This window comes from Fringilla coelebs (genome assembly GCF_963513975.1).
Source record: "Fringilla coelebs genome assembly, chromosome: 2".
In the NCBI taxonomy this organism is placed as follows: domain Eukaryota; kingdom Metazoa; phylum Chordata; class Aves; order Passeriformes; family Fringillidae; genus Fringilla; species Fringilla coelebs.
In genome coordinates, this window is record NC_140029.1 from 1119170 (window position 1) to 1145727 (window position 26558).

Here is a 26558-nt window from a genome sequence, read left to right on the forward strand (position 1 = left end):
CCCCTCTGGGGCCTCCCCAGATCCCGTCAAGGACCGGCCCAGATCCCCTCGGGGACCGGCATAGAGCCCCTCGGGATCTGCCCCGGAGCCCTCAGGGTCAGCCCCAGAGCCCCTCAGGGCCAGCCCCGGAGCCCCTCAGGGTCCGCCCCGGAGGCTCTCAGGGTCCGCCCCGGAGGCTCTCAGGGTCAGCCCCGAAGCCCCTCAGGGTTTTCCCCGGAGCCCCTCAGGGTCAGCCCCAAAGCCCCTCAGGGTCCTCCCCGGAGCCCCTCAGGGTTTTCCCCAGAGCCCCTCAGGGTCCGCCCCGGAGCCCCTCAGGGTCCGCCCCGGAGCCCCTCAGGGTCAGCCCCGGAGCCCCTCAGGGTCAGCCCCGGAGCCCCTCGCCTTCCGGAGGCTCCTCGGGAGAGGCCGCTCCGCGTCCCGGCTCCTCCTCCGGGCTCGGCCTCTGGCTCTCCCGCCTCCAGCACGTTCTTCCGTGGGCTCCCAGCCATGCGGCCCCGCTGGCCACGAGCTGCAGGGCCAGGGGGAATGCTCTGAGCTCGGCCTCCTGCAGCCGCTCGCCCAGCGCTGCCTCCGTGTCCCCCGGCCCCGCGGGCAGCGGCTCCCGGCGGATCGCGGCGCCGGCGCCCGGCTCCTCCTGCGGGCACAGAGCGAGGGAGGGCCGGGCAGCACTGGGGAAGGGGCTGGGGTGGGGGTGTGCGGGAAGAAGAGATTTTTTTCTCCTCCTGGGAGGAGGAGAAACGGCAAAAACGTACCCCGAAATGCAAGGGAAGAACACGGGGCTTCAAGCAACCCCAAATCTTCCCGGTTTTTACTGGTAACAATCCCACGGTTCCCACCCCTTCCCACACCTGTTACCTCTGCCTGTTTCTGCCCCCAGAAAGAAAAGGAAAAAAACAAATTGCTAACTTCCACATTTTCCTAATTCCCCAGTTCTGAGGCCACTCACCAGGACGAAATGCACAGTGCAGCCTGCGACTTTGAACCCACTTTCCAGGGGCTCTTGCTGGGCATTCCCATCCTTGATGAGTGGAAAAAGCGATGGAGAAGCATTCAAAATTTTCCCTGGGCATCAGCGTGAGAGGAGAAGAAAAAAAAAAAAAGGAAAAAATAAAGATAATTTGACCTGAATTTCCTTAAGAATAAAATGAGGTGTGATTATCAGTGCAAACCCTGAGCATCACTGCTCTGAGGGAATCCTGCTCTTCCAGGAGCACGGGTGCAGCAACATTCCCAAAGGAGCCTGTCCAGGCTGTCAGTGAGTGAGTAATTCCTGAGCAAGGCCTCAATAGCTGGCATTAACTCACTGCTCATCCTTCACTAACTCACTGGGGCACGCACAGAGCTGTGTCAGGGTGTGCAGGGCACCACAGGAGGGAGAAATCCCTCCTGGGAATGGATAAATCCATCTTCTCCCATTTTTCTCTGAGTGGGAACTGCAGGGGCTGTGTTCAGCAGGACTCCCCAGCACAGCTCCTGCCCTGGGGAAGGCACAGAGCCACCCCACACCCCATTTGCCCCCTCTCTCACTGCTGAGGCAGCACGAGGGGATCCTCTGGCAATCCTCAGCCAGAATCCCAGCACAGTCCCACTGCGAGGGGGAGTGGAAGCAGAATGCTATATCCAGAATTCCCACAGTCCCACTGCCAGAAGGAATTGAAGCAGAATCCCATATTCAGAATTCCCACACCAGAATTCCCACAGTCCCACTGCCAGAGGGAAGCACAGGGTTTCCTTTCTGGAATGTCAGCAGTGCCAGCAGGGCTGAGGGATTTAATCAAAGGACAAGGAACTCTGACAATGGAATCCTGGTGAGACCAGCCACCCCTGCTTTAGTTTCTCTTTTGCATTTGATTCCTTACCTTTCCATTTTCGGAGAAAAGGGCTGGACAGAACTCTCATGAAGCCTGACAGACAGATCAGCTCCACAGAGAATTCCTCCAGGACTCGGTCAATGGTGCTGTCGAATTCCGAGCGACTCCCGTACAATTTGTGATCAATCACCTGGGGCAGTGAGACACAGCAAAAGGTGGGACTGGGAGCAGCTGCTTGGGCAACTAAGAGGAACAAACCAGGTTAAATCCAGGCCACTCCAGGATTTGAAAGGAGGGTGCAGTGAGGTGGGGTCAGTCTTTTCTGCCATGTCCCAGGTGAAAGGGTGAGAGGAAATGGCCCTAAATCGCACCAGGGGAGGTTCAGATTGGAGATTAGAAACAATTTTTCCCTTTTAAAAGTGGTCAGGCCTTGGAATGAGTTGCCCAGGGAGGTGGTGGAGTCAAGGGGCCAGACCCTCTGGGTAAGGGGAGGAAGAGGAGGTCTTTTATCTCTACCCCACCTCCCATTTCCAGGCCCCAGGTGAGTGCTGATTCCTGACTCTCCTGAGGACCTTCAAACAAGGGGCTCACTAAACTTTGTGCTTTTGCCTGTGAAAATGTGAGTGAATTTTGGTATCAGGTTTTTTTAGACATGACTCAGAAAAATATCATACGAATCCAACTCAGGAGCTGAAGAAACTGCTTCAGAACCATTTCCACACAGGGACAGCCTCTAACAGAGTTTATTTCCATCTGTGCACAGCTGTAAAAACACCTGCTCAAACCCACTTGATGTCAGAAGGGGGAGTTCCTGCTTTTGACATCCCAAGTCATGGAATGTTCTCATTCAATGCTGGTGGTCCCTTGCCAGGGGTTTTTATGGAACAAGCCAGAACAAATTCCTGTCCCAAAGAGCTGCTTTGTGGCCCAAAGGCAGGAGAAAACTTGTATGGGACTGGGCACAATGTGAGACACAGATTTTCATCCTGGAGAAGGCTCCAGGAGAGCTGCAGAGGGACTGGGGACAAGGATGGAGGGACAGCACACAGGGAATGGCTGCCAGTGCCAGAGGGCAGGGCTGGGTGGGATCTTGGCAATGAGGAATTGTTCCCTGGCAGGGTGGGCAGGCCCTGGCACAGGGTGCCCAGAGCAGCTGGGGCTGCCCCTGGATCCCTGGCAGTGCCCAAGGCCAGGCTGGACCCTGGGGCTGGAGCAGCCTGGGGCAGTGGGAGGTGTCCCTGCCATGGCAGGGGTGGCACTGGGGAGGATTTAGAGTCCCTCCCAACCCAACACAGTCTGGAATTCTGTGATACTAAGGAGGGATAAACCCAGGAGACAACACATTCCTGTGCTCTAAAGAACCTGAAGTTTGACTGATTTCAGCCAAAGCTTGAGGCTCATGGGCTGCAATCTCAGACCCAAACCACCCATTGGAAGCCCTTCCCTGGGATGCAGCACTCCCTGCCAAGCTGGGAAAAGCCCCCAGAGCCCAGTGAGGATTCCCAGCTCTGTGCTCTATCCATGGGGAAAGTTTCACACTGAAGTGAAACCTCAGTGCTCAGCAAGCACTTCCTGACCAGCCACAGGCTCAGCAGCTGGGAATAGAAAGAAGGGGATGTGTCCTTACTGTTAGAGATGGATAATGAGATGATTGGCTCTTGCAATTAAGGGATGAATACTGTGTGTGTATTAAGAGAAGCTTTAGAGGTGTATAGTTATGTTATTGTGGTTTAGATCTCCTCTGTTCTCCCCACAGCCCCCTTTCCCTCCCTCTGTATTGCTGCCACCAGACAGCCTGGGCTGTCTAGGACAGGTAGAAAGAATCCATGTGCATAAACCCCTTGCATGGGAGAGTCAGGAATGGAAAAGCTTGGTGCTGGGGGGAATCATGACAACACCTGACCTCCAATAAAGTTACAAGAAAGCAGTCTCCACCAAAAAACTGCAAAGAAGGGTGGCTGACAGACTTTGGGAGGGACCAGGGCTGGCTGATGCACCCCCAGGGGTGTAAAAGGCAAAGCACCAATCTTGAAGATGAAGCCCTGCTGCTGGTGGGCAGCCACGAGGGCAGTCCCCAGCGCTGCAGTTTTTCCTTGTTTCATCCTTTTGCTGTGATTCCTGTTGACCAAACCCTTGAACCCTTCCAAGGTGAGCCGTGGTTTCTGGCGCTTACCCGGGTGGGGATCCCGGCGCGGGCGGCACTGCGCAGCTCCGGCACCCCGGGTCTGTTGGAGATGACCAGCACCAGCTGGGCACAGCTGCCCGGCTCCCGGGCAGAGCCGATGAGGGCAGGCAGGGCCGTGCCTCCAGCAGGGAGAGAGAGGGGGACATGTCAGCACCCACCCTGGGCAATCCTCTGAACCCTTCCCTCAGGGAAATCCCCAGAGCCCTGCCTTGGAAGAATTTACCACAGAGTTTTCCCCACCTGGACGGACAGAGAGGACTTCCCCAGGGACTCTTGCTTAACAATGAACCACTGCTGTTCCCTTCCCCATAAGTCCCAAATTCTCCTTTCCCTGTTCCCTCATTGGTTGTGGTATCCCTGGTGGCTGCCCCATGGTCCCTGTAGGGCAGTGCCCTTTGCCCTGCCCTTGTGCCACCCCAGTGCACTCAGACCATTGGCCACCGACCCCACACTTAACCTTGTGCTCCCCACATGGCTTTGTCTTTTGTCCCTGGTTTCCCTTCAGTCTGCTGAAATAAACCTCGCTGGAACTGACCCTGCAAATGCCCTTCTGCCTCTCTGGGCTGAGCTAGCTGTGCTGAGTGCGGTGTGTGGATGTTATAGATACATATTATAATATTGGCTTTACACAAATATTAAAATGGATTTTGTATGTGTAGTGTTAAAGTAACTTTGCTATAAAGATATGGCTTTTATTTCTGCTGTTCATTAAGCTCAGTGAAATAGCTGATATCAGTGTGCTGTGTTAAAATGCCTGCTGGGATGGGATAACACCCAACGAGCACAGGATGAGCACACCTGGACAGATGTGCCAGCTATCAGCACTCACCCAAAAACTGGAGGTGATGATAAAAAAAGGACTAAAACCACACCCAAGGAATACACATGCTCTAAAAAAGTGGACCCAAGAAGAAGATATGCTAAACAGTTCTTGGAACATGTGAAGTAGTTTGGGGAAAAGTTTACTGTGCATAAGGGTCTATGAATATGCAAAGGGCTGATGTAATGAAAAGGTATCTAAGGGGTATCCCCAAGGATAACAGGGTGTTCTTGGCTGAGTAATCACCTTTGCTCTGTGGTCCTTGTCTCCTGATGTCCTTTACTGAACATTGAACTTTTTACATTTTCACAGAAGAGTGAACGTGTTTTTCACAGTGGACTTGACTGCCTTGCCTGAATGCCTCCCCAAGCAGCTTTTCCACAGGAGATGCTTATTGGGGATTATAGGTAGCAGCATCCACCATATAAACCCCACTCTGCTACACCACGGCCCTGGGAGGGGCTCAGCTGCTGCTCCAAGAAAGATCTGCTCATCCACAAACAGCACTGAGGGTGGGGGCACTGATAAAGCTCAGTTTTTAAGAAGTGCAACACAACTCTGACTTAAAGTGAAACCCGGGGCTTTGAGGGGTCTGGAGATGCCACTGGAAGACAGGCCAGGTGAACACACCTGAACCAGCCTCTCCTGTGTGAGGACATTCTCTGTGCCAGGACAAGTGGCAGCTCACCTGCTCCAGAGACAAGAACAGCCACCTTCACCTTTCTCTTCTTGGGCTGGGGCTGGATCTCGGCAGTGCTGGGGTCCAGCAGCTGCTGGGGGCAGCTCAGCTGCAGGGCCTCTGCAAGATTCTCCACTTCAATGTGAGAACCTGCTCCAAACACATGAGAAAAGTGTTAGATTTTACCTTTCCTTCTAAACTGACTTTGTGCAGCTTATTAATAATGTTTCAACAACAAGAAATTGCATCAGCAGTGAATTTGTGCTGGCACAGACAGAGCTCCAGAGGGATTCAGTGCTTGAACAACCCAGGTCCCAGGAGCTGGGCTGGTCTCTGGTGTTACCTGCTCACAGAGCTGTTCACAAAGGCCCAGGCATGGCCTTCTCAAGGATTAGTCCCATCTTTTATACCTCCCATGTTGCAAAAGGACACTAAAAACGATGCTGACAGAGCTGAGGTGACATTTTGGCTGCTCAAACTGTTGGGTTTCCAGAGGAATTTTGGTTCATGTCCTGCTGGATGTCAGTCAGTGCCACACCAGGATTCAGCCTGACCATCACCACACGTGACTGTACAAAGCTGTGGCCTGTCCTCAGCCTTTACACAGGTCTGTGGGAGCTGGGAAGGGCTGGACAGGAGGGGAGTTATCACCATGAGTGTGGTAAAATATCCCCTGATTTTTGGAACAATCAGCACAGGGATTCCCTGAAGCCTCAGGGAAGGGAAGAGGGTATCCAGGTGCTGCCACTCTGAAACAGGAACTCATTTCTCATTTAATACTGAAAAGTAGTTGTGGAGGTGTCCAGCAGCCTCCAGCCTAGTGAAACAACAGCAAAGTGGTGTGGACTATACAGACTTTGCAACAGGGAGTCTCTTCAGTCCCATGAGGACACCTGCTCACCTGTGTGACAAGGGGCAACCACCTTCCCAATCAGCCAGGCCTCCTGCTGCCTCTGGATGTCCTGGAGAACGTGCTGGGCCAGCTCCTTCTGCACAACCAAGACAGCCCCAATCCCACAGGGAAGGCTCTGAGCCATCTCCTCTGCAGAGAGGTTCCCCTCCTTGTAGAGCCAGCCAAAGATTTCAGGGATCTTCCAGCTGAGAGCATCTGGGAAAGATTGAAATTGGTGTGTGGGCAGCACAAATGTTTGTTATTATTTATTATTTACTGTCTGCAATGACAGGGACGTGTCACAAGAGCTGGTAGAGAACAATTCTTGCTGTCACAGAATGCCCAAATCCCTGGGGCTGGCACAGCCCTGCCAGCTGTGCCCCACGGCCACCTTGTCCCCAGCCCAGAGCACTCAGTGCCACCTCCAGGGCACACCTGCAGGGATGGGCACTGCAGAGCTCCCTGGGCAGCCCCTGCCAAGGCCTGAGCCCCCTTTCCATGGGCAAATTCCTGCTGCTGTCCCAGCTGAGGGAACCTTAAACCCATCTCAATCCATCCTCTGGGACACCTTCCCATGGCAGGGACACTTTCCACTGTCCCAGGCTGCTCCCAGCCCCAGTGTCCAGCCTGGCCTTGGAAATTTCTTTCTTTGCTTTCCAATTTCATTCTAGAGAAACACAACCCAACACACAGACACCTTTCTTTCCCCCTCCCCATCCCCACTGTATTTTTAAACTGACATGAACATGGTTTTCTTTAGTGAATCAAACTCCTGAATTCTTTGCCCAATTTCGGCTTCATCACAAAAAGTTCTGCCTTACTCACAGATGGCAGATGTGCTGGGGAAACTACCAAAAATTCCATTAAATGTGGGTGTGTGGAGCAAATGATGCAAATTTATTGCCCTACCAAACCTCAGTATTTGGTCACAATGTGTTGTTTGGAGAGGTGTCCTGAGGAACACACAATCTTCTCCCACACCTTTTGTCCTGGAGATGTGCTGCCCTTAATCTCCTCTGGAACTTCCCTTCTCCAACAAGGAGTGGGGTTCATGACTTGGAATGGTTTTGGCAGCCCCTTGGGAAGCAGCCACTTGGGGCTGTTCCCCTCTGCAGGGACACTTCTGAGGATTCCACAGCTGAGGCTGGAAGGTCAAGGTGGGCCTGAGCTCTGTGCCACAGGAACCCCTCAGTACTCACCCAGGACGGCGCTGACGTGCTCGGGCAGGAGCCTGGAGATGCCCCCCAGGAGCCCCTCGGCCGTGGGGGCAAAGCCCTTCACGTGGCCTGAGCGAAGGATGGGCAGCAGAGCTGGGCTGAACATCTTCCCTGGGGTCAGCAAAACATCTCCTGCAATCAACAGCCTCAGCTCAGTCCTGCTTAAAACCTCAGGAGAGGTTTAGAATCAAAAATCACAGAATGGATTGGGTTGGGAGGTACTTAAAGGTTTAGAATCAAAAATCACAGAATGGGTTGGGGAGGGACCTTAAAGCTCATTCAGTGCCACCCCTGCCATGGCAGGGACACCTCCCACTGCCCCAGGCTGCTCCAGCCCCAGTGTCCAGCCTGGCCTTGGGCACTGCCAGGGATCCAGGGGCAGCCCCAGCTGCTCTGGGCACCCTGGGCCAGGGCCTGCCCACCCTGCCAGGGAACAATTCCTCATTGCCAAGATCCCACCCAGCCCTGCCCTCTGGCACTGGCAGCCATTCCCTGGCTCCTGTCCCTCCATCCTTGTCCCCAGTCCCTCTGCAGCTCTCCTGGAGCCCCTTCAGGCCCTGCCAGGGGCTCTGAGCTCTCCCAGAGCCTTCCATTCTCCAGGTGGAATTCAAAGGGTTTGTTTCAAAGGTCGTGCGGTGTTTTTGGGAGTGCTTCCTGGCCAGGTTCTCCCCCTGTCCTTGCAGAAGGCCTTGGGAAGGAGGCAGGAGTGCTGCTCACTCCCGCAGAGCGCTGGGCACCATCCCCACCCCACAGACCGACGAACCCAGCCCGACGGGAGCAGCGCCGGCCCCGCAAACGCCCGGGGAAGAAGGAGAGCCCACCCAGCGTGGTGTCCCCGCAGCTGCCCGGGGCTGGCGAGGAGCAGCGCAGCGAGGATGTCAGCAGGATCCTCCGCACGACGCCGAAGCCGCGGCCGTGGATGCCGGGGGAGCCCAGCCCCAGGAGCGCGTCCCCCTCCTGGGCTCGCTGCAGCCCCGGCAGCCGCTGGCCCCGCTCCACCGCGCCCACCGCGAACCCCGCCAGGTCACAGTGCCCCGGGGGACACGGAGCTGCCGCTTCTGTCACCTCCTCACCTGCAAGGGGAGAGAGCCGTCAGCGCCCCCCGCTTGGGGTTGTGTTTGGCTCACAGCATCCCAGAATGGGGGGGGCTGGGAGGGATCTTAAATCCCCCCCAGTGCCACCCCTGCCATGGCAGGGACACCTCCCACTGCCCCAGGCTGCTCCAGCCCCAGCGTCCAGCCTGGCCTTGGGCACTGCCAGGGATCCAGGGATGGAATTCCATCCCAGTCCTGCCCACCCTGCCAGGGAACAATTCCTCATTCCCAAGATCCCACCTAACCCTGCCCTCCCTCAGCTCAAAGCCTAAATTTAAACACCATTTTAAATGTATGGCATCTCCTAAAGTCAGCAGCACATCAGGGATACACAGCCTAAGAAGATTCAGATGTATTTTTTAAATCCCTCTTGGTTTGTCACTTTACCTCAAGACTCCAACAAAACAAAGCTGCATGAAAGAATAAGTGATTTGTCATTATTAATTCTGGTACTCACGTGGCACCTTCCTGAGTATGGGAGAGGGCTTGGAAACATTAACAGTGAACAGTGTGAGGCTTCCAGTTCTGATCTCCTTGGCTCAGGGATAAAGAAGGAAGAGCAAGGATCCAACTGCACAAATACTAAACCCCACCTTTCTGTGCTGACCCATGTTTCAGACCAGGAAGAACTGAAGCACAAATTCTCAACTGTTTTTTTCCACCAAACAGAAACCAACAATTCCAGGGCCACATTCTGCCTCCACCTCCCAAGTCCACTCCTCTGGTGATAAATTCAACCTCAGCCCCTTCACATCTCAGAGGAGAGGAGGGTCCATACCCAGGAAAGCACACCCTGCACTCCTGCAAGCCTCAGCTATTCCTTCTTTGATGGTTTCCATCACTTCAGCATCGAGTTTGCCACAGGCCAGATGGCTGAGGAAGAAGAGGGGCTCAGCCCCCTGGGCCAGGAGGTCATTGACACACAGGGCCACCAGGTCCTGCCCGATGGTGTCGTGTCTTTTACAGACCTGGGCCAGCTGCAAAACATGGTGGGAAGGAGAAACAGGCAAAACTCAATTATTCATCAGTGAAATCAGCAGAAACCTTTTCTCTGAAAGGAAGCACTACAGGACATACATGGAAGACAGAACCTGCTGCATTACCTGGTTGAAATCAAGAGAAAACAGCTCATTTTCTTGCAGACAGAAAAAGAAAAATCTAATTTGCTTTTTTTTAATGTTAGTTTGAATTTCAGCCAGAGAAATTCTATTTCAGCTACCTAGAAATTGTCATTTTGAGATTTTTTTTTGTTTGCTTTCTGGAATATTATCATAGAAATTCCATGATTATCATAGAATCATGGAATGATTTGGGTTGGAAGGGACCTGAAATCCCCCCCAGTGCCACCCCTGCCATGGCAGGGACACCTCCCACTGCCCCAGGCTGCTCCAGCCCCAGGGTCCAGCCTGGCCTTGGGCACTGCCAGGGATCCAGGGGCAGCCCCAGCTGCTCTGGGCACCCTGTGCCAGGGCCTGCCCACCCTGCCAGGGAACAATTCCTCATTGCCAAGATCCCACCCAGCCCTGCCCTCTGGCACTGGCAGCCATTCCCTGGCTCCTGTCCCTCTGTCCTTGTCCCCAGTCCCTCTGCAGCTCTCCTGGAGCCCCTCCAGGCCCTGGCAGGTCTTTAGTCAAGCACAGACAGGTCCCTCAGGGAAGTTGCTGTTTGGTTTTAGAAGGAGCCCTCGGGGTGTCTGCCTTTCACCAGTAAGGAAACCTGGCTCAGGTGTTGTGGCTCCCATGAAGTTCTGACATTTCCAGCTCTCAGGGGTACCCTGGAGCCTCCTGCTCAGCTCACACGGCTGCCATGGACAAAGGTTACACAGGGATCACAGAATTCTGAATTCAGAGAATGATTTAGGGCGCAGAAGGCTTTTAAGATCAGCAGTGGATAAACTTTCAAGGAGGTTCCTTTCAGTGACACAGTTCCACCTGCAGAAAAGGCCCAGACAGAGGGATGGGTGGGGGACAATGTGCATAAACACCACTGGATTCCCAGTGGGGAGGGAGCAGCACCCAGACAGAGCCTGGGCTTGGATTCCTGATTGATTTCCCTGGCTGCTGGATTGAGGAGTGCTATGGCAACAGGCACCCCATGGCCTCTGCTGCATGACAGCACCTCCAGCCTCTGCTCCAGGAGCAATCCTGGCAGGCAGCTGCCAACCTGTCCTTGGCCAAGGAACAACCTTGGGAACACAGCTGGGGATGTCTCTGTGCCAAGCATGGGGACAAAGGCCCACAAGAGCCTGCAGCAATCACTTTTTCATGCTCAGAGGTGCCTGAGGATGTGAGACTGCCAGAGATCTTCAGGAGGATTCTGCTCAGTCTCCTGCTGTTTGTTGTCCTGGCAATAAAGGCAGAAACTGTTTGAAACAAGGGACATTGCTGTGCTTGACAGTGAAAGGAGCTTCAGCTCTCCACTCTCCTGATGGCTGAAAACCTCCTGATTTAATAGATAGATAAATCCCCAGGTCAGCTTCTCCTGATTCAATACATAAATATATCCCTGGTTCAATTTACCCCAATTCTCTACAGAAATATATTCCTAACTCAGCTTGTCCTGTCTGTTCTTGGCTAGTTAAAATTCTTTATTTCTCAGCTTCTTTAATGTTTATGTCTTCCATCCTTCCTTTCCCCAGTGCCCTGACCTGTTCTCCCTCTCCACACACAATTTATTAGCTGAGCTTGCCAGTTCTCATTCCAACAACTCCCTGTGCCCCTCCACACAGACCCTCCTCAAAGCCACAGGACTCTCCAGTTTATAGCAGAAATTCTGGGGTTCAGTGCCTCAAGTTTTCAGCTGAATTCTGGGTTGTTATCATCTCACCACAAAATACCCTCATCCTCAATTAAGTATGCTGCCCAGGCCTTGCAGAAATAACAATTTCCAAAGTTCAGGTGCCCACTGTGGTGAGCTCAGGAGGGGGCAGCTGCTGGCCCTGGCTGTGGCACTGAAACAGCCCTGGCAGGTGGTTGGAACCCTGATTACTGAGAATTTCAGACTTTCTGTGCTATCAAACACTGACCCCCAAGGGAACACTGCATTTAACCTGAAACTGTGGAGAAGGCGTCCAAAATTAAATGATAAAACTGAAATTATGGGTGTGTAGTTTAAACAGAATTGTGTAATATCACACTTAGAATTTAAAGTTTTAGAATGTAGTAATATATATAAAACAAGAGAAAAGTTTTTAAGCAGAAGCTACTCCTTCTCCACCTTCTTCATAGGTTTAAGTAGCATTGTGTAATTAGATAAAAAAATCTACGGGAGTCATGAGTAGTTAGTTACTAACATAAAAGTAAAAATAATTTAAGTGTAATTTCTTAATTAGACAGTTTATCCTTAAAAAACCTAATAGAGAGATACAGCTCCATTTTATACCTTGTTAGTAAAGTACTGTAAAACTCACAACTTGTAAGACTGTAATATAATAAAAACAAATAAACATCTAAGTCCAAGATACAACAAGATACAAACATGCAAAGAAACAACATAAAGACATCAAAGTCAGTAAAAAAATTCAAATTCCAAACAGGGGGAATGAGGAAATGCCTTAATCTTAAGGCTGAAGTCCTCTTGCAAAACTATAGAGAAAAAATCTTTTTCCCTACAACACATGAAAGTAAAGAGAGATGAAAGTGTTCAAATTGATATCAAACAAAAGCCTGCACACCAAAGGTACCAGATAGTAAAGTAGTTGTAATCTATAAGAAGTGTAAACAGAGAAAGAGAGAAAAATTATAAGACCCTATACCCCCAAAGAGAGAAGAAGATCTCTATTTTCAGAGATAAAGATGATTTTAGAAATAAGTAATAATTTAAAAAATTGTAAAAATCCACAGCAGGTGCCAACAGCTGTGCTGCAGTGGAGCTGGCAGTGAATTACTGATTACCTGCAGTTTGGGTCCAAGGCCCTTGGTCTGGCACACCAGGATGGGATCATCATACCCAGATGCCTTCAGGTCAAAGAAAGCAGCAAAGCCTCCTCCTTCTGAGCGACCTCCTGAGACAAACACAGCATGGACTGGATTTATGGGAAATAAAATACCCACAACTCTCACCAAGAAAAGAACTGCAAATTATCCCCAATCCCCAAAAAATCCCTGAGGCTGGCACAGCCCTGCCAGCCCAGGCAGTGCCAGCTGTGCCCCACGGCCACCTTGTCCCCAGCCCAGAGCACTCAGTGCCACCTCCAGGGCACACCTGCAGGGATGGGCACTGCAGAGCTCCCTGGGCAGCCCCTGCCAAGGCCTGAGCCCCCTTTCCATGGGCAAATTCCTGCTGCTGTCCCAGCTGAGCCTGCCCTGGCCCAGCCTGAGGCCGTTCCCTCTGCTCCTGTCCCTGTTCCCTGGCAGCAGAGCCCGACCCCCCCGGCTGTCCCCTCCTGGCAGGGACTTGTGCAGAGCCACAAGGGCCCCCTGAGCCTCCTTTGCTCCAGTGTTTCTATTACTGTTATTTAATTTCTTTATTTCCACGCTATTCCTCCCCATTGTGCCCCTTGAGGAAGCACAATCCCCTCCATGGCAAGGCAGGTGTTTGTTAATTAATCATAAGAGGAGTGACAAGAAAGAAATTGATTTTCTTTCTTTGTGCTGCCCAATTTCCCAAGCTCAGTTTCAATGCCACGAGTGCATTGCCCAGCCCCCAGGGGAGTGAAACCAAACACTGAGGGAATCCCCGGATTCTCCCCAGCCCTACCTGCCCTGGTGCCTCTCACAGCTGATGTTTGTGGCAGACAGCTCAAAGCCTCCCTGGCTCCAGCTCCCACGGCTCTGTCCTTGTACATCAGGGCCCTGTGAGAGGGAAGGACGAGCTGGCAGCAGCAGTGACCCCTTCTGCAGGCCAGCAGAGCTGGCCCAGATGTGAGAGGCAGGGAGGAACATCTGGGCTGCGCTCACGTACAGGGGCTGGCGCAGCAGCCGCAGGCCCCGGTGCCCGATGTCCCTCCTGAAGGTGGCCCCCTGGAAGTGGATGGTGGCCACCCCCCTGTTGGCTTCTCCCAGGGCTTCCATCAGGTCCTGCCTGACGGCAGTGATGGACAGAACCCTGCCACCGCTGGTCACCACCCTGCCGTCCTTCAGCGCTGTGCCCCCGTGGAACACCTGCAGCCCCAGCTCCTCGGCTTGCAGGAGCCCTGCAAAGGAAAGTTGGGGATTCTCTGAGGGTTTGGAATTGCATTCTCTGTGGACAGTCTCAGAATTACGGTGAGAAGAGTCCCCCAGGGTCACCCAGTGCCACCCAGCCCCAGCAGCATCACCCCAAACCCTGTCCCTGTCCCCAAGGCCACATCCAGGCTGCTCTGGGACAATTCCAGGGACTCCAAACCTCCCTGGGCAGCTCCTGCCAAGGCCTGACCACTCTGCCAGGGACATTTTCTGTCCCAGTCTCCAACCTGAGCCTGCCCTGGTGCCATTTGAGGCCATTTCCTCTCCTCCTTTCTCTGCCCCTCCTGTCAGGAGCTGTGCAGAGCAGTGAGGTCCCCCCTGAGCCTCCTTTGCTCCAGGCTGAGCCCCCCCAGCTCCCTCAGCTGCTCCTCCCAGGGTGTGTTTTCCAGACCTTTCCCAGATCCATTATCTTCTGTGGACAAAACACTAAAGGTTGAAGTCCTTTAATCAGTCAAGGGACAACAAGAGAAATTTTCACCTTTGCTTTTTTCTGAGAAACAGCATCATCAGTGAAAGGCATCCCACTGCACGGGGCCCAGGAATCTCCTTCTGAGCCATCCCATCATGGAATCCCTGACTGGTTTGGGCTGGGAGGGACCTCAGAGCCCACCCAGTGCCAGCCCTGCCATGGCAGGGACACCTCCCACTGCCCCAGGCTGCTCCAGCCCCAGTGTCCAGCCTGGCCTTGGGCACTGCCAGGGATGCAGGGATGGAATTCCATCCCAGCCCTGCCCACCCTGCCAGGGAACAATTCCTCATTGCCAAGATCCCACCCAGCCCTGCCCTCTGGCACTGGCAGCCATTCCCTGTGTGCTGTCCCTGCATCCCCTGGAAATTGTCTCTCTCCAGCTTTCCTGGGGCTCCTCCAGGCCTTGCAAGGCCACCCTGAGCTCAGCCCAAAGCTTCTCCTGTGCAGGTGAGCAATGCCAGCTGTGCCAGCCTTTCCTGCCAGCAGAGCTGCTCCAGCCCTCTGCTCATCCTAGAGCCTCCTCTGGGCTCTCTCCTACAAGTCCACATCTGGGGCACCCCAAAATTAAAGAAAGAAATCCCACAGGAGCAGAAATGTGGGATCCAGGAGCCCCCACAGGACACATCCCTGCCCTGTGCCAGGAAAGCTGTGCTCTCTCTGGGATCTGTGGGGAATTGTGCAGGGTTTTCACAATCCACAGCCCTTTCCTGCCTGGATTCTCCCTCCCCCTGACTTTAACCATCAGTGCTGATGTTACCTCTGCTCTCCCCCACTCTTCCATCCTGTCCTCTCCACACAGTTCCCTGCAACACCTGGAACTGCTCCACAAAGACCCACGGGGGCTGCTCTGGCACAGGGAAGCAAAACTGTGCAAGGTTTGGAGTTTTTTAGATTCCTGTTTGGAGGGGAGGATAAGGGAAGAGGAGGAACTGCTGCCATCACCTGGGAAATGAGAACCAAGCACAGTTTGTTTAGATTCCTGTTTTGATAAGGGAAGAGGAGGAACTGCTGCCATCACCTGGGAAATGAGAACCAAGCACAGTTTTCTCCTTGCTACAGACTCAAGGAATTCCTCCCTCTGGCCCTCCTGCAATGGAAATCCAACCCCTTTGCATCCTGTTTTAAAGAATACTCCAGAATAAAAAGTTTGTCAAGCTATTAAAATCAGAGAATCACAGAATATTCTGAGCTGGAAGCACACATGGGGACCATCCAGTCCCACCCCTGGCCCTGCACAGGACATCCCAACAATCCCACCCTGAAAGCATCATCCAAAAATATGTGATTCAATGTGAAAAAGAGAATAAAAACAATTAAACCCCATGAAACTCTGAAGTGGAAGATAATAGCGGAATACTAAGATAATAATTAAATAAATAATAATAATTATAATTATAGAATTTTAATGAATTAAAGAAATAATAAGAAAATTATAATAAATAAAAGAATAATTAAAGAATGGATTGAATTCCATTGGCTTGACTGTCTTGTTTGTGATTAACAAGCAGGGGGTCAGAAGCCCTGCCAGGGATGAGGCACCAGAGCACGACCTTGGCCCTGGGCAATGGAGAAATGGAGAATCTCTCTTTTCCTCAGAGAGAAAATGCCAAAAATTGAGGCCAAAAGTGGGGAGCCCTGGCCAGGAGCTGAGGTGCTGGGCTGGACTGACACCAGCAGAGGGTGGGACTGGCAGGGCAGGGGCTGAGTGGGAAGGAAATGGTTCTGCAACTGCTCCCTCTGGTTTTAAACACTGTAAACATCTCCATGGGACCTGAACCAGGAGTGCTGGGACAGAGGAGATGGACATTGAATCCCTGTGTGAATCCTGAATATCTATAGGCAATATCCACATGGATATTGAATACCTGTGTGAATCCTGAATATCTATAGCCAATAGCCACATGGATATTGAATACCTGCATAAATCCTGAATATCTGTAGCCAATAGCCACATGGATATTGAATACCTGCGTGTATCCTGAATATCTATAGCAAATATCCAAATGAATATTCCATACCTAAATGAATATTGAATACCTGCATGAATCCTGAATATCTATAGCCAATATCCAAATGAATATTGAATCCCTGTATGAATCCTGAATAACTATATCCAATATCCACATGGTAGTGATATCTAAATCAATATTGAATACCAGTATAAATATCTATATCCAATATCCAAATGGTATTGATATCTAAATGAATATTGAATACCTGTGTGAAACCTGAATATCTATAGCCAATATCCAAATGAATATTGAATACCTGCATGAATCCTGAATACCTATATCAAATATCCAAATGAATATGGAATACCTGTATGAATCCTGAATACCTATAGCCAATATCCACATGGATATTGATACCTAAATGAATATTGAATACCTGTATGAATCCTCAATATCTATATCCAATACCTAAATGAATATTGAATACCTAAATGAATCATGAATATCTCTGTGGAATATCTATATGGATATTGAATATATCTTTCTAATATCTGTAAGAAGATTGAATATTGATATCAAATATCCCTATGAATATTGAGTATCTATGTCTAACATATATATAGATATTGGATACCCATGCAAATACTGAACATTATATCAAAGATCTATATAAATATTGAAAACCTATATCTAATATCTATATGCATATTGAATATATCTAATATCCAAAAGAATATTGAACATCTCTATCTAATAGATGTAGATGGAATATCTATATGGATATTGAATACCTACATGAATATTGAATACCTATCTCTAATCTCTAAGTCAATATTGAACACAGAATATCCCAATGCCCGCCTTGCCCAGCCCCTGGAGCCCTGTGAGGAAGGAATTAAATAACTAACAGGCTCCCAGAGTTACCTGTTACCTCCATGCCTTTGTCAGAGTCTCCTGGGTATCCTGGGCTGGCCATGACCACACACACAGCAGTTCTGTTCTCCAGCCAGGTTGGCATGCAGCTGCAGAGTTTGCCATCAAGTGTTGCTTGAATCACTTCATAAAAATCATTTTTAAGCAGAGGGAGAATTACCTGTAGAAAAGTTTTCAGAGTGATGGAAGGTAATTTTTATTTTGCTGGCTTGTTGAAATTCACCTTAGGAAGAATTCAGTTGATGGGATACAATCTGTATGTGCCAAGCCAGTAGAGTTGGAAACTCTGGGTTTTAATTTAATTTGCAGCATCTTTCGGCACCAGTCATAAATTTAGAAACATAAGGTGTGAGCTAATGTAGAAGGAACATAAATTTAGGCCTCTCCCATTCTGCTTCTATCCAGAAAAACAAAATCTGAGGAACAGATTTTTTAACTAATAATTCACAGGAGCTGATGAGGCAAAATGTTACCTCAGACATTGTCTAAGGTGTTCACATCCAGACCTTTCCCTAGAAATAAACTACAACAGGAAGAGGTAAAAGAATGGAGCATCTCTCATTTTCCAGTGTGTTGCACTCACCTGACACTGGGGATCCCCAAACTGGCATTTAAAGTTTAAAATCTTCACCCCCTCTTTGGTCAGCATCAAACCTGTTTGCAGCACACCTGGACACAAAGCCAAGCAAACAACTTCAACTTTGATTTCTTTCTTTCAAGAATGCCTTTAAAAGAAACAGAGCATTTTAGAGCATTCTGCAAATCAGAAGGCCTGAGGGGCAAGAGTTCTGAAGTGATGATAATTCCCAAATGCCCATAAAAGTGACAAGCAGCCACCTGAGGAGCAGGGCACCAGATCTGAAACCCCACATTTGAAGCAAAGGTTCTCAGGCATCGTGCACACAACTCCATTCTTACTCGACTCCCACTCCACTCTCACTCAGGCACTGTAAAAAGGCCCCCAAAAGCAGAATTTGAAGGTGGGTGGGAGTCCAGCTCTTGAGAGGTCTGAGATCTCAGTGCCAACAGCAGCCCCTGGCATTAAAGTGGCACCTGTGGGCACCATTTGCCTTTTCCAAAACAGCCTCTGGATAAAGATCTGGAGAAAATGGACATTGTTGGATGTAGGAGAGATCAGTACTGCAGGACTGAAATATAAGTTCTGCTCTGAATGCAAATAAATCTGTTTGATTTAAAAATATTTCATAAAATCGTGCTGTTTTAAGGAAACAAGGCCAAGGTTCCCTCTCAAACAAATTGTGAACCAAATTGAGTGAGGCTGAACACTGCATGAAAAATGAGCTGCTGCTGGGTTATTTTTCCAAACAAACCCCATCTGGAACTCAGGAGCAGCCTCTGACAATGAAGTGACCTGGAGAGGGGCTCACCTTGGCTCTCAGGTGCTCACTCACCTACATAGGCTGCTCCTTCTTGTCTCAGGCTGTCCACGACCTGCTGGAGGATGGCACCCCTGATTTGCTCCAGAAGAGCCTCTGGAACCTGACAACCAGATCAGAGCATGAGGCAGTGGTGGCACCTTGCTGGAGGGACTGGGCAGGGCTGAGGAGCTGCCTCAGGTGTTTGCTTAAATATTTTTCTTTATTACAATTTTGCTGCTGTGCTCCACAAGCCCTGCTCCTCCCCTTGGAGCAGGGAACAGGCAGCAACACAAACTGGGTGTTCTTAAAGACCAAACCCAGTGCAAAGTTGGTTTTATTAAAAAAAAAAAAAAAAAAACACAGTTCCACAAGTTTTTCCCACATGGAGCACTTGCCAGCAAGGACAAGGAGTCTGGGAACAGAACCCACAGGAAAAGAAATGAGACTGTTCTCCCTTAGTTATGGATATTTGACCAGAACCTTCCAAATCATCCTCAGAGAGCGTTTTGCTGGCATCTGTCTGAGTAGAAATGATTCTCAGCCCTTAACTAACAGAAAGGTTTGTTGAAATATTTTTCTTTATTACAATTTTTGCTGCTGTTCCCCCAAGCCCTGCTCCTTCCCGTGGGGTGCTGCTGCCTGAGGGGGGGAGATCTCTCTGCTCTGCCTCCAGAGAGGGTTTGGGCTCTTCTGAAGGAGGTCTGGGACTGGAACCTGGGCTGAACCCAGCCAGAGCGCCTCTGTCCTTGGAGAAACACCCACTGCAAACGGGGTGAGCAGTGCTGGAAGGACCACCAAGCACCCCGGGTTATGTTCAGGGCACACAGGGAATTCTGCAGGGATTCCTGACGTGATGCTGAAGGGAGCAGAGAAACAAAGCTTAGGAGTAGCAGAGGAGGTAAAAGAGAGGCTGCTGCAGAGGGAGCAGAGAAACACAAAGCTTAGGAGTAGCAGAGGAGGTAAAAGAGAGGCTGCTGCAGAGGGAGCAGAGAAACACAAAGCTTAGGAGGTAAAAGAGAGGCTGCTGCAGAGAATGCCAGCCCAGGGGATGGCCGGTGGGGTGGGAGCCCTCCAGAAGCAGCAGGGCCCTGCAGGCTGTGCAGAGCAGGGCTGGGCAGAGCAGGGGCAGTACCTGGGGCACGGGGCAATAGGCTCCCATCCCTGCCGTGCTGGGACCCTGCTCCCCGTCCAGCAGCCGCTTGTGGGGCTGGGCCGGGGGCACGGAGGCCACGGTGACACCGTCGGTGAAGCAGGAGCACTGCAGGGAGAGAGACAGGCGCAGAGGTGACAGCGTGACAATGGCCACAGGCTGAGGCTCAGTTCTGCTGGAAAATGTAAAAATTGCAGAAGCCCAGACTGCAGTGTCACCGTGATACTTTATGAAAAATCTTCTTTGCCCAGGATTTTTCTCCTGAGAAGCCTCAGAAAAGAAATGTAAACAATAATTATTGGATTGCTTTGGAATGTGGTCTGGAGGTTGCTCACCAGCAGCTGCATCTTTGATTGGTTCCATGTGAATTGTTTTTGATTAATGGCCAATCCCAGTCCAGCTGTGTCAGGACTCTGGTCAGTCACGGGTTTTTATAATTCATTCTTTTCCAGTCTTCTGATGTCTCCTTTCTCTTTAGTATAGTTTTATACTATGATATATGATATCATATCATATCATAATAAATCAGCCTTCTGAGAATGTGGAGTCAAATTCTCATGTCTCACTTTGTCCTGGGGACTTCACAACACCACAGCAAAGGATATTCAATCCCACCCAGTGCCACCCCTGCCATGGCAGGGACACCTCCCACTGCCCCAGGCTGCTCCAGCCCCAGTGTCCAGCCTGGCCTTGGGCACTGCCAGGGATCCAGGGGCAGCCCCAGCTGCTCTGGGCACCCTGTGCCAGGGCCTTAGCACCTTCTGAGTAAAGAGTTTCTCAGAATCCATTTAGATCCATTTATTCTGCTACAAGCCCATTGACCTGAAGGATTCATCATTTCTTTCTCATGTTTAAATTACCAAGAGAAATGGGGGCTCTCATTGCAATTCCCTTTTGATGAATCAGATTTTGAGTCACATGGGAACACATGCCTGTCCTCTGGCATGTGAATAGCCTAAAAGAGGCACTCAATATTATCACAAAGTTACAGATGTAACACGAATTACCAAGGCAAAGTCCATAAAAACATGTTTGGGGCCACTTTAGGGAAAAAAAAAATCCCCTCTAATATGACCACTCTAAATGCAATGTCATTGTTAATGTAGAAGAAAAATCTACTGACAACATGCATTGGTTAGCATGACACAGGGCTTAGATTGCATGTTATGCAATAGATATTCATTTGTCAAAGTGCAAATAAAAGAAAAGAAAGAAATTTGAAACAATAAACATGGGTGTTTATACAGAAGCACAGCAATAATGCCAAAGAGTAAAAGCACAATATCACACCATCAATACCTACAGAAAGTTCTTCCCCTTGAAGCAGTTCTTCAATAACAACCATCTCTCCAAACATTCTGTCCTGTAAAAGACAGAACAAAATAAAAGAAATCCCCAGTGAGCAGATATGAACTCACTGCCTAAATCCTCTCTGAGTTTTCTTTTAACAAAAAACCCAACATATATGAGAAGTGCCAGCTTGCTTGAATGCCAGTGGGGAAAGCCAGTGGAATTTCATGTGGACATAAGGAGGCAACACTGGAAGATTCCCTATCAGGCCTGGGAGACAAGGAAAAATTACAGTTTGGAGGGGCAGAGAAGTGGGACCCGAGGCTAGAACAGAATTTCAGTCACAAAAGCTCCTGGCCCTGCCTGGGGCACACAGGAGGAGTCTGAGGAGACCCAGGGAAACTCTTGGGTGGAATGAACAATTTCTCCCAAAAATACTTGCCCCCCCTGTAGCAGGAATTACAAACTCCCAGAGCACAGAGCACCAAGATTTGGACTGGCAGGGGTAAATGAAGGATTTTTCTACCTGCATAATCTCCTGGACAGCCCTGCAGGCCTCCTCCTTGCTGGCTGCAATGGTCACTTCCTTCCTGGCCGCCGGCCCCCGCGCCCGCACCACCCGTGCAGGGAAGTCTGTGCTTTAAGGGAAGCAGAGGGGGTCAGACATCCCTGCTGCACCCAGGGAATCCAGGGACATCTCCACTTTGCTCCTGGATGCCCTCCACACTCCCACTGTACCTCCAGAATTTCCCCACTTACTCTGAAACAGAAGCTAGATCCAGAAGTTAAAATGGTAATGAGTGGATTTTAACTTTACCCAGTCCCCCCCGGCTTGTGAACAGCCAAATAAAACGTTTTTGAAGGGCTGAATGTCCTGTTTGCTGAAAGAACACCTCACTCTGCATTCCACACTGTGATTTCTGTTAGGTTAAACCTCAGCCCAGTTTATACCACCCAGGCTCCCCTTGTCCCCACCTCTCTGGGCACACCTGGCACGTTTTCCCTTTGGAGCCCTGCACTTGCTGACAGAGAAGGTGCTGGCCTTGTCTCCGTGTGGCAGCAACATAAACTGGGAGTGCTTACAGAGCAAAGCCAGTGAAAAGGTTGGTTTTATTCCCAACCATTAATAAAAAAGCCTTTTCATAAAAAAAAAAAATATTAGAAACACCCCAGAAATTGCATGAGTTTTTCCCACATGGAGCACTTGCCAGCAAGGACAAGGAGTCAGGGAACAGAACCCACAGGCAGAGAAATGGGACTGTTCTCCTTTACTTATGGATGTTTGACCAGAACCTTCCAAATCATCCTCAGAGAGCGTTTTGCTGGCATCTGTCTGAGTAGAAATGATTCTCAGCCCTTAACTAACAGAAAGGTTTGTTGAAATACTTTTCTTTATTACAATTTTTTGTCTTATAAATGGTTTATTGAGCATCCTGAAGGATCAGATGGAAGAGAAGAAGAGCTGAGAATTCAGAACAGAAAAATCAACCTGCTGCAGTTCACAGAATTGTGAATCACAAAAGGTTGGAAGAGCCCCCCCAGTGCCACCCCTGCCATGGCAGGGACACCTCCCACTGCCCCAGGCTGCTCCAGCCCCAGTGTCCAGCCTGGCCTTGGGCACTGCCAGGGATGCAGGGATGGAATTCCATCCCAGCCCTGCCCACCCTGCCAGGGAACAATTCCTCATTGCCAAGATCCCACCCAGCCCTGCCCTCTGGCACTGGCAGCCATTCCCTGTGTGCTGTCCCTCCATCCTTGTCCCCAGTCCCTCTGCAGCTCTCCTGGAGCCCCTTCAGGCCCTGCCAGGGGCTCTGAGCTCTGCCTGGAGCCTTCTCCTCTCCGGGTGAGCACCCCCAGCTCTCCCAAGCTGGCTCCAGCAGTTCCACACCCACCCCTTCATCAGCTGTCTCTAATTACAGAGCTGATTGATGCAGCAGGAGCTGAGGGGTGCCCAGGTGATGGCAGAGGAGCCCATGGCAGCACATTTACCTGGAGATGAACCTGCAGGCCTCCTGGGGGGTGCTGAAGGCTGCCCAGCGCGCCGTGGGGAGCCCGTGGCGCTGCAGGAAGGCTTTGCTGGAGCTGCTGCTGGAGGCCAGCTGGGCTGCCCTGGCCCGGGGCCCGAAACACCGAACTCCTGCTGCCCTCAGGTCATCCACGATCCCTGAGCCAGGAAACAGCACAAGCACCAAGGGTGCTGCTCTTGGGACAGGAGCCAGGAAACAGCACAAGCACCAAGGGTGCTGCTCTTGGTCCCTGAGCCAGGAAACAGCACAAGCACCAAGGGCTCTCTGGGGACAGGAGCCGTGTGACAAAAGGAGATTCCCCTCCAGCATCCCTTACTTACACCTCCTTTTGTCTCAGAGAATTCATTCACCTTCCAAGGGAGCTCCTGAATATCCACTGACCCTTCACAGCCTTTGCTTTTAGGGCTCTTTAGCTCTGTACTTTACTGAGCACTCCCACAGTTACCCCCCATTTTAAAGCAGATTTCAAGTGCTGATTTTTCTCGATATGATATTATTTTATATCTGATATGATATTATCTTTTCATTACTATTATATTATATTATATTATATTATATTATATTATATTATATTATATTATATTATATTATATTATATTTTTATTACAATTTAATTATATTATATTATAATTATTTATTATATTATAACTTTATTTTATTACAATTTTATTTTATTTTGTCATATTTTTATTTTATTATATAACAACTTAATTTTCTTATAATTTAATTTCATTATATCATAATCATATTTATATGCATAGTATAATTATATTTATATTATAATTATATTACATTCATACCTTTTTTTTTTTCTGTCAAATTAGTTTTATTTAATTATTTTAGTAACTTACCAGCTGCCAAAAGAGCTTCTGGGCCGACCACCACTAGCCCAATGTTGTGATCTTTGCAGAACTGGGTGACAATAGTGTGATTGCTCACTAATACAGCTGAAAAGGAAAAATAATTAACTGGTGAATGTAAAGCCTAAATAACAGACAGGAGATGAGAATGTCTTTCTTCTCTCCTCCTAAAAGTGTGGTTAAAATAATGAAGCAGCCCACTAAGGGCAAAGTGGAATATCAATGTAATAATAGCAGAGTCCAAAAGGAGCTGGGGACAACTCCAATTTTCACTACCGTTTTTAATACACATCTGCTAATTGATTAAATGTCTTTTACTTGCCATGTGGAATCAGGATGTATTTTTAAAAGCTGTTTATCACAACAATAACAACTTTGAAAAATACAACTTAAGGTTGGGAAAGAAGTTTAGTTTCAACAGCTGTGTAAAGATTTACTCAAAGCATTGGATGATGCAGCTAAATTTCACTGAGCAGCCTGGGCAGACACAGAGATGTTTCTGCTCAGAATTAAGAACTTTGAGGCCTCTGCTCCTGGGTTAAGTTTCACTGGAATTGGTCACTGAATTCAAGCACAAGAGTGGAAGAGATGAAGTGTAGAAATGCAGTCTCATATAAGCCTCACTAGCTTAAGCAGCAAGGCTAAAAACAAAGAGACCAGGGTGTTTCAGGAGGCAGCTCTGGAATTCAGAAATAAAGCAGAAATCTGTGCCTTCAATCATTTGTGGCACCTGCCTGTGGGATTCACATTCTCTGAACCTGAGAGAAGCAGAGAAAAGAATGATCAAAACAACTCTTATCTCATTTGTTGTGCCAAAGGGAAATGCACTGTGGAAGATTGTTCACCTGAAGGGAATTGGGAGTTGGATTCTGGTGTGAGTGTTTTGATTCACTGACCAATTGAATCCAGGTGTGTGAGTTGGGACTGGACTGGCAGCTGAGTGAGCTGGGTGCTTGGGCAGATTCAGTTTAGATATAATGTAATATAGAATAATATCGTACAATAAAGTAATTAATTGGCCTTCTGATAAGATGGAGTCAGATGCATCATTTTCTCCCCCTTGTCAGAGTTGCCCTGCTTTTACTATACCTGCCTGTCACCATCCCATTTTCTGAAAAATCCTCTTTGCCCAGGATTCTCCTCCTGGGAAGCTGAGAAGCCTCAGAGAAAAAGGAAAACAATATTATCTCATTTGCTTCTCTTGTGTTTTGCTGCCTTGGAATGTGGTTGGAGATTGTTTATCCAACATGTGAATTGTTTTGGTGTAATGACCGATCATGGTCAGGCTGTGTCGGACTCTGGAAGGAGTCAGGAGCTTTCATTGTCATTCTTTGTAGCCTTCCGTCTGTGCCCTTCCTCTATTCTTCAGTGTAGTTTAGTGTAGTATTCTATAATATCATATCATAATAAATTAGCCTTCTAAGAACATGGAGTCAGATTCATCATTTTCCTCCTTCGTCCTGGGGACCCAACAAATACCACACCTGCCCAGCTGGTTTGTCTCAGTTGCTGCAGTGCTGACTGCTTGGATGGGGATTTTTCTCCCTGCTTTTTACCTGAATTGGAGATTTTCCCGTTGTCAGCAGTGCCTGCGTTTCCTGGAGCCACAAACACCTGTCTGACGTGGGGGGACTGGGCCAGCTTCCAGGCCAGGGCGTGCTCCCTGCCCCCGCTGCCGATCACCAGCACCCGCTCAGCCATGGCCCTGCAGGACACAGCTGTGGAGACCCTCACTTCAGCCAAAGAAAAAACAGAGACAGTTTCTCCCAGGCTGAGCCTGGGAATCTTAGAGGAAAGAATTCAAACAATTATTATCTCTTTCTGTAACCATTGGTTATAGTTATGGTTCTCTAGAGTGTGTTATTCATAGTCACCAACAGTGTGAGATTCACATTCTCTGAAAAATCCCTTTGCCCAGGATTTTTCTCCTGGGAAGCTGAAAAGCCTCAGAGAAAAAGGAAAACAATAATTATCTCATTTGCTTCTCCTGTGCTGTGCTCATGTGGAATGTGTTTGAAGATTGTTCACCCACAGGTGACTGTTCCATTGCATTCTGCTGGGAGTTGTTGTCACTCTTTGGCCAGTCAGGGCCAAGCTGTGTCAGGGCTCTGGAGAGAGTCACAAGTTTTCATTATTATCTTTTTAGCCTTCTGTAAGTGTCCTTTCTGTATTCTTTAGTATAGTATTCTTTAATATTATATAGTATAATAAAATAATAAATTAGCCTCCTGAGAACAGGGAGTCAGATTCATCCTTCCTTCCTTCATTGGGGCACCCTGCAAATACACTACACCTTAGCGAGTCACATTATATAAGACCCACTGCTTTCATTAAACAGAGCCCTCTGATTCACCTGGAGCCTGGAGTCTTTCCTTCCATCCCTGTCTCAACAGCAGCACCCCTGCCCTCAGCCAACAGCACAGGGATTGCATCCCACTGCCACAGCCTTGGGGTGACATTCACCCAGTTTGGGCACAAAGGGGCTCACAGGCTGTGGGACACGGCGACTGTGCCAGCAGTGCCACTGGATGGACTCACTGGTCACATCTGGGTGAAATGTGGACACAAATGCACTGGGAATTGTCCCCACCTCTTCCAGCAGAGTCAAGATTTCATCTCTTAAGCACCCACAGAT

General features: G+C 49.5%; 1 protein-coding gene across 1 annotated transcript; it reads right to left on the reverse strand.

The window, feature by feature from the left end:
* Positions 1 to 361: 361 nt before the first annotated feature.
* Positions 362 to 25624, reverse strand: LOC311166386 (trifunctional purine biosynthetic protein adenosine-3-like; the record flags this gene model as incomplete). Its single annotated transcript, XM_084226331.1, has 21 exons — positions 362 to 634; positions 947 to 1062; positions 1860 to 2001; positions 3985 to 4115; positions 5505 to 5648; positions 6397 to 6603; positions 7587 to 7736; positions 8426 to 8677; positions 9477 to 9675; positions 12592 to 12701; positions 13397 to 13491; positions 13601 to 13832; positions 17209 to 17377; positions 17801 to 17886; positions 18630 to 18717; positions 19729 to 19854; positions 21050 to 21109; positions 21563 to 21674; positions 23026 to 23200; positions 23915 to 24010; positions 25480 to 25624. 21 exons carry the CDS (start codon positions 25622 to 25624, stop codon positions 362 to 364), a joined length of 3108 nt encoding a protein of 1035 aa, XP_084082457.1.
* Between the last annotated feature and the right edge of the window lie 934 nt (positions 25625 to 26558).